At 45.0% G+C, this 8,458-nt stretch overlaps 1 protein-coding gene across 1 annotated transcript; it reads right to left on the reverse strand.

Annotated features, from left to right (window-relative positions):
- Positions 1-456: 456 nt before the first annotated feature.
- Positions 457-2,722, reverse strand: LOC133919549 (E3 ubiquitin-protein ligase Os04g0590900-like). The gene is made up of 2 exons (XM_062363971.1): positions 1,044-2,722; positions 457-737 (listed from the first exon to the last, which is right to left on the reverse strand). Exon 1 carries the CDS (start codon positions 2,378-2,380, stop codon positions 1,205-1,207), a length of 1,176 nt encoding a protein of 391 aa, XP_062219955.1. The 5' UTR covers positions 2,381-2,722; the 3' UTR covers positions 457-737; positions 1,044-1,204.
- Positions 2,723-8,458: the final 5,736 nt, after the last annotated feature.

The following is an 8,458-nucleotide window of genomic DNA, read 5'->3' on the forward strand; positions in this document are numbered from 1 at the left end:
GATATCGTGTAACCATAATGCCGGGCTCTAAACTACATCTAATCACTTCCCTCTGCAGAATCAGCGTTCATCTAGAGTACTCAAACATTCTGGGGCTATGCCGACTGGCCTTCTTTATCATTCTACAAGGCTCCAAACTTGCAATAACTAGACAGACCAGATGCATGATGGAAGGAAAAAGTCGCACTAAGCAGGTCATGATTAGTTCTGCAAACTCGCACGCACCTACCGCCGTTCAATAACAGGGAGCCACCGACGTCCTAGAAAAGTAGAGGCCAAAACGTTGCGTGAATTCACTGCACCAGTACACTACAAACAACATAGGACCTGATGCACAGATCTAGCCCAACTTTGCACGCATCAGTACGTACTGACAGTAAACAAAATGCTTGATGTAAACTCAGAATCATGCTAACCAGTAACCAGCCCAAGCTGCCCGTCAAGACACAAATGATATGTTTGTTTGCGGCAACATCTGAGAGTAAAATTTCCAAATACAATTGTTTGCTGGGTTGAGGGCAAGGTTAATATATGAGCAAATGCTGATCTAGCGTATGCATCAACCTGACCCCAACTGCAAATTGACATATGAGAAACACATGTTCTGAGAAGATGTTGACCTAATGCCCACCGGCATTGTTGTAAGTACAAGAAACCTGAATGAAGGGGTGTGTTGTCTAGTGTCAGTCGACAGCATTATGGACAGCAGGCACTAGTCACCTACCAAGACCAAACATCTGCAAAGCAGGACCAAAATCAGACTCTGATTCAGTAAGACCCGAGCATGAATCACGCTGAATTTGCTTCATTTCCCTTGCCAACACACACATCACCAAATGATTGTTCTACATTGACAGCTAGAAAGATCATCGCAAACGCTGACACTGACTCACTTCTTACCAGGAGAAAACATTTGGCCCAAGACTCACACTAATTAAGGGAGAATGCTCTGTAGTCGATTCCAATTGTAGAAAAAGGAAAAACATTTCAAGCCCCTATACAATTATCCAGTAGAAACACCAAGCTGGTGTAGGAGAACTCACCAGTCAACAAGCATCGAGCCTCAATTCACAAGAATTGATCAAATCAGGATGAAATCTTCAGACTCTGGTGCTGGCACCTTGATCTCCACCGGAAGCGCGCACACAGGTAATATGTCATCTATCCTAGTTAGAAGAACAGAACCACTGAGAATTCGGCTGCATCACATTGGAAGAATTAAATCCTTTCCCCTGCCACTCCTGCTGCTGAAGCACGACCTCCCAACCGACGGCAATTTCTTCGTTGACATGGGGTTCGCTGCATCTGGCAATGCCCAGCCGCTGCGGCCGCCGCTGTCCTTGCTGTGCTCCCCGTGACACCGTCTTGACGACCCCGATGAGCCTGCCAGGAGGCCGTTCTCCCTGGCCATCATCAGCTCGTCTTCTAGGCTGGCCTGCAGCACGTCGGCAATGGACATGCGGCCTTCACGGTGCGTGTCTGACAACGACAACGACGCCCTCACCGGCGGCGCCCCGTCTTCCTTGATCTCGACAATGCCAGTGGCCTCATCTGACCTCCCTGGACAATCTTTCGGCGCCTCCTGGTGGTCACCACCGTTGCCACTCGCCACATTCTGATGCTGCGACTCTTCACGCGCCTGTTCCGAGTAGTCGTCTATAGTCAGAACCAGCTCATGGCTGTCTCTCCGGTCCTCCTGCGGGGCGCGGCGCTCCGGCTCCGGCGACACCACCCCAACGGTGACGAACGCGATGTTGCAGCGGCAAAGCGGGCAGTTGGAATGCGACTTGAGCCACGTGTCGATGCACGGCAGGTGGAAGGCGTGGCTGCATTTGGGCAGCAGCCGGAGGCTCTCGCCGTCCCGGAACTCGCCGAGGCAGACGGAGCAGTCCGTACTGTCCACGAACCCGTCGCCGCGCTTGTACTTGCACACCGTGATCTTGTTGATCAGCGTCTCGTCCAGCCCGTCCGGCGGCAAGGCATTCGACGGATCCTGCCTCCGTGAACCGCCATGGCCGCCGCCGTCGCCGTCGCCGTCGCCACCGCCGCCACCCCTGCCGGAGCCAAAAACCCTGTTCCGCAGGGAGCTGAAGGTGCCGCAGTACTTGGAGATGATGGTGTAGTAGCTGATGAGGAGGAAGGCGCTGGCGAGCACACCGATGATGGCGATGACGAGAGGCGAGAAGGTGGGACCGGAGGAGTCGTCGCCGCCAGAGCCGGCGATATCGAAGGCCGGTGGCGGGGGCGGGAGGATGAAGTAGCACCACTGCGGGCAGTACATGCTGCACAGGCCCTGGGAGCAATCCCTGGTTAGCTCATAGGGCACCCACGTAGGCTGCGGCCCAGAAATTGCTGGAGGAGAAGAGGTCACTGCCGCCATGGAAGATGGAAGCGCAGTAACAATACCGGAGGGCCAAAAAGGAAGGAACGGGCAGAGAAGAGCCCCAAGCTGAGTAACCTTCGACTATCTCAGAAAATCCTCCTCAGAATGCTCTAGTAGCAGACTGGAGCAGATGATTCATGTGTTTCTGGTCCAAAACTCAAACAATTGTGGCCAGATGATGGAAGCAAGAGAAGTAGGTGCCTGTGATTGTACTCTTGGTACTGCAGTGCTTTCCTGGTGTTGGAAAATGTGAGAGGAGAAGGGGGAGAGAGATCATGAGGTGCTGTCAGTGCTAGTGTGAGGTTGCTTCGAGACTCCGAAGAATTGCTGCTACTGATAGGAGAGCCAAACCAGAATGTGCTTCTTAGGAAAGCGAACGGAGAAACCAAGTTAAGATATATTTTAATTTAATTATAATGAGTTATTGTAATGTTTGAGTTAATTTAATTTAATTAGTATGTGTTTATTGATGGTTGTTCTGGTTTATGACTAATTCGAGTTGAAGAAAAAATAAAATTAGTGTATTTATTTCTGAGTTTAGGAAAATAAACTCATTGAAATATCCAGTATCTGAGAAGTTAGCTTGACCGCATGATCTATTATTGTACTGACAAGAATGTCGGAGCATTTTTGTCTTTGAGAAGAAATCTGGACGATGCACTAGATAGTTTGGTGTAGACTACAAGAGTTCACTGAAGTATTTCCTGGAGAAAAGGAATCTTTTAGAGAAAAATGAAGTTCAACCCGGTGATTCCATCAGTGAGTGTCGGAGTATTGTTCAGTGCGCAGCAAGGATTGAAATTTAAGTTTGGTGCCAAAACTGAAGTAGCCACCGGATAATTCAGTGTTAGTGTTTGTGAACACGGGTATACAGACTAATTCTTGCAGAGAGGTTGCCAACTCACCGGATGTTCCGGTGACTAAAGGGTTAACACCGGAAGCTTGCGCTGGAACTTTTCTTGTAGAAAGCATTTTCCTTGGAGCAAAATGAATCTGAGCTCATCGGATGATCCGGTGTTTAGGAACAAAACACATCGGAACATCCGGTGCTCACGTTTTCTGCAGAATTAGTTCTGAACTAGAGATTTGTGTTATGGGCTAACTAGAGATATCCTTCGAATTTGGATATATGTGTTTTCTTGTATCATAGTGTGCAGTTGATAGATGCAATTTGACGGTCGATGGTAGGATGATCGGGACCAAACGAGTACTTGGTACTAGACGATCAAGGAGACCGAACGGAGTCAAGAGTGATCATAGCGGTACATGTGGAGTTTAAGTAAAGCATGACGAGGATGAAGGATGAAGACGGTGTTTGACAAAGTCAAGCGAAGGGGATGTCGGTGTAAGTGACAATGCAGCTCGATGGATCAGAAGCAAGAGAGACTTGTCGGCGGTCAAGATCGCAAGACAGAGTACGCGTCGACATCAGAGCGCTTGCGTGAGACAAAGGTGACGGCTAGTCACGTTTTGAGAAGTATGCTAGGGTTTCACGGTTTGGCCACAAAACTACGGGAGGACTGGAGGGTCATATGGTATCATCACGAAGCTTGCGTTGAGGTGAAGCTAAGTCGTAAAGAAGTCATGGCCGTTTGATGGAAGGAGCAAAATCTGGATCAAAATATCCCGGTAGTAGGTAGGAGTGCATTAACAATGAAGGGTATTTTTAGGAACAAGGAAATTTAAGGGCCAACGAAGCTCCCAAGGGCTATAAATAGAGGGGAAGAGCTATGAGAGAGTCTTGAGGCAGCCATTTGAGAGCTTTGTGATAGGTTTTGGAAGAGAGGAGAGGATATGCTTAGTCTTTGTAATAGGCTAGAGCTTTCGTGAGAAAAATAACTTTGTAATCTGCCAAAAATAGGACTAGCCTCGGTGCGTAATGAAGATTATTTTCTTGCATAGTGTTCATCTCCTTCTAGTCTCCTTTTGGTTTCCTTGCCTTCAGTGCAAATTTTTTATTTTCTTGTTGATTTTTGTTTTTGCCTTTGAACTACAATTTTTCAACTTTGGGAAGTTATTCTTCTTTTTACTAGAGGAATAAATGTTCATATTTTCATGTATTAGAGAAGGTCTTGAGTCCCCTTACCTTTAGACCATCAACTTGGAGAGTTGCTTCTTTCAGTGACTATTATTTGCTTTGTTCCTCGTTCAAGTTTTAAGCTTTTGTGCACAAAGACACATAGAATGGTCTTGAATAGAGTCCATGGCTCATATTCTATCCATGAAGTCATGTTGCCTTATAACTTTCTCTCTTGCTTTCTCTCTCTAAAATTTATGTTTCTATTTGTTTTGAGGAGTGTTAGGTGAACAAGAGTAGGCCATCTATTTTGTAAGAAAATTATAATGTGCCTATTCACCTATCCTCTAGTTGTCTATCTCGGTCCTACAATAGATATCAAAGCGGTTTATTCACTAGTTGATCTTAACCGCTTTTATGATCTATAGGTGACATGAAGAGAAGTGGAAAGATTTCGTTTTCGATGGACGAGACTTTTTGTACTGGAAGGTACGTATGGAGACCTATCTTCTAAGCTAAGGAAGTGCAATATGAGAAGTAGTTGATTCCAATTACGAGATCCATGCTGCTCGCACAACTTAGGTTCAAATTGAACAGTATGAGGCCGACAACGAAGCCAAAAATATTTTGTTCACTAGCTTGAGTCAAAATGAGTTTGACAGCATCCAACACCTCCGTACTGCCCAGGAGATCTAGACTACTCTGAGTATCTTTCATGAAGGCACTAATCAGATTAAGACCAGATGTCAAAGCACATATAACCAAGAATACCAAATGTTTGTGTAAGGGCCCGATGAATCTCTGGATGCTATGTTTGCTCGTTTTGATGGAATTATGAGCAACCTTAGATCCACTGGCGTTTTGCCTTATTCTGACCATGAGAGGATGATCAAGCTTCTCTACGTTCTCGATAATAGTATATGGAAAGTGAAGATCTCAAACATTGAAGAGTCACCAAGTTATGACATGTTAACTTATGATGAACTCTTTAGCAAGCTCAAGTCCACTGAGATAGCCAATGGGGCTCGGATTGGTCTCAGAAACCCTCTGTCTCAGAACATGGTGTTGGTTTCTAGACTTAGCAGTGACAACTAGTCTAGAGGTGGTGTTTCTTTTGCTAACATTTTATCTGATGGATTTGTTTTGTCATACCTTGTCTCTATCACAGAGGAGCAAGTAGATGTACTTGATGATGAGGACATTGCCCTCATTGTGAAGAAGTTCACTCGCTTCTACAACAACCATCGAGATCGGAGGAGAAGTGGCTCTCGAGCCTGCTTTGAGTGTGGTGACACCACCCACTTGAAGACAGATAGCCCCAAACTCAAGAAGAGAGAAGACAGCAACCACGACAACAAGTACAAGAAGAAGAATAAGAAACTCTTCTTCAAAAAGAACCATGATAAGATGACCAAGAAGATAGCCAATGCGGCTTCTAGGGTATTTATGGTGATTCTCAGTGACATCAACACCTCATCAAGTGAAGAGGAGAGCTTGGGGGAGGAGGAACCTCAAGTAAAAAACAAGAAGAATGCCAAGGACTTCATGGCCTATGCTTTAAGGCGGATGACAAGGACAACAACAGCAATCCCAAGCTTGATCCTTTCGAGGTATTGCCTTCCTACGATCAGCTTTCCATCCAAGTTGATACCTTGAATGATGCTCTTGTTAGCCAAGATATGTTACTTAAGAAAGTTATGCGTGAGTTGAAGAATCTTAGGCCTAAGTATGAATCTGTGTTTTCTAAATTTACATTACTTAAGTCTAGGCCGGGTGTTAAGGAGTGCGCGAGTTGTTTGATTGTTATGGCTGAACTTGTTGAGCTTCGAAATATGCATGCTCAAGTCATCAGTCGACTTAAGAATGCCAAGAAGAAGCTCCTTAAGGAGGAGCCAATATCTACTCTCTTGGACGCTTGCAAAGGATGTTGAACGGAAAGACAAACGCCTTAAGGAGTTAGAAACTAGATTGGAGAGTGCTAGGTGTTCGAAGGATGTGCAGCTAAACTGTTTCACCTACTGGGTTAGAGGACATGTTCAAAATATTTTGACTGAAAATGAGTATATCCTCTCTCAGTTGAGAAGTGTTCAGAGGGCAAAGGAAAAATGAATTTGATCTTGAATAATATCAATATATGTGCTGACAAGATGAGTTTGGCTCTTGGGTTGGGTTTTAAGAGGGTGGCGTATAATGGGGAGAGTAAAACTGTGTTCACCACACCTACTACCCTAGATGCTTTGAAGTCCAAAATCGATGCCACACCACCAACCATTAAGAAGAAACTCATACCACAACCCATCAAGAAGAAACCTATACCACAGTCTAAGAAAGCTCCACAGCCTAAGGTGAAAGCTCCTATGAGAGAGTCTAGAGTGATCGATAGCCGAGCTCCTAAGAGACTTTACCATTGCACCTCCATCAGAGGGAGGGTCACTTGGTTGGTTTTTGCTTTCACCGAAGGAGAGATGAGCGGCGTGAGTAGGAGTAGAGTACCCGAGACATGTACCGCCCCTCTGTTGGTGTACATAAGCTTTTTCCTCGCTCGTACCCATGAGTCTCTAGCGCTTTTTAGTCTCTTCCTAGAGGCGTTGCCCATCGTGGATCATACCATGACTCATATGGTTTTGATTCGCGTGCCGGAGACCTTGTGTCCCTGTGCATTGGTAGACCACATTTTCCCCATCGTGGCACTCGCCCTCAGTGCACTTATATTGATTTACCTGCACATGCTTTTACTGCTTTAGTTTAGATGACCCAGTACTAGATTCCCAGGAGGTATATCACTAATCCTAGTATTGAGCCATCCACCTTTCTTTCTTCTCATATGTAGATGGCAGATGAAGCCTAGAGAATAAGTAGCTCATTGACTCCAGTTCTTCGGGCCACATGATCGGAGACTCATCGTGGTTCTCCAGCCTCACCCTGACAAAGCATTACGAGGACATCACATTCAGGGATGATCAGAAAGGTAAAGTGAAGGCTAAAGGAACGGTAAAGGTGAATGAGAGTTTCATTCTTAAAGATGTGGCTTTGGTTGAGTATCTAGGATATAACACGCTTTCTGTATCTCAGTTGCTTGATGAAGACTTGAAAGTGCGCTTCAAGCGCGATAGTTCACGAGTTCTTGATTCTTCTAACGCTTTGATTTGCAAGATTTTAGAATTGGGAGAGTTTTTAGAGTCGATTTTTCTGAGTCTTCTAATTTTTCTTGGTGTTTACTTGCTCAACCTTCTTCTGAGCTTTGGATGTGGCATAGGAGACTAGGGCATATGAACTTTGATTTGCTTACTTGTTTAAGTGCCTTAGGCTTAATCTGATGATTGCCCAAACTTAAGCTTGAGAAGAATCTTGTTTGTACTCCTTGTCGGCATGACAAGACGATTGTAGCTCCTCACCCACCAGTCAATTTGGTAATGACTGAACGACCAGGAGAACTTCTCTATATGAATATTGTTGGTCCTTTTCAGGTTCGTTCAGCGGGTATAAAGTGGTATGTACTTGTCATTGTTGACGATTACTCTAGTTACTCTTGGGTTTTCTTTGTTGTGAGCAAAGATGAAGTATTCTTATACTTTCGGAGCTTGGCCTTGAGATTATTCAAGGAACTCTCTGGTGCATTAAAAGCAATTCACAGTGATAATGGTACTGAGTTTAAGAAATATCTTTTTGATGTTTTCTAGCTTGAATATGGCATTGAGCATCAATTTTCTGCCCCACGCGTTCCTCATCAGAATGGTGTGGTTGAGAGAAAGAATGGGACTTTGGTGAAAATAGCTAGGATGATGCTCCACGAGCATAGGACTCCTAGGAAGTTATGGGCTGCGGTCATTAGCACAGCATGCTACATCTCCAATTAGATCTTCTTGCACTCGATCTTGAATTTGATTTCTTATGAGTTTTGCTTTGGGAGGAAGCCGAAGGTTTCACATTTGAGAGTTTTTGGTTGTTGGTGCTTCATCCTAAAGCGTGTTAATCTTGACAAGTTTGAGTCACGCTCTTCTAATGGTATTTTCTTGGGGTATTCTATTCATAGTCATGTTTACAAGGTTTACAATCTT

This window comes from Phragmites australis, chromosome 5 (genome assembly GCF_958298935.1).
Source record: "Phragmites australis chromosome 5, lpPhrAust1.1, whole genome shotgun sequence".
Classification (NCBI taxonomy): domain Eukaryota; kingdom Viridiplantae; phylum Streptophyta; class Magnoliopsida; order Poales; family Poaceae; genus Phragmites; species Phragmites australis.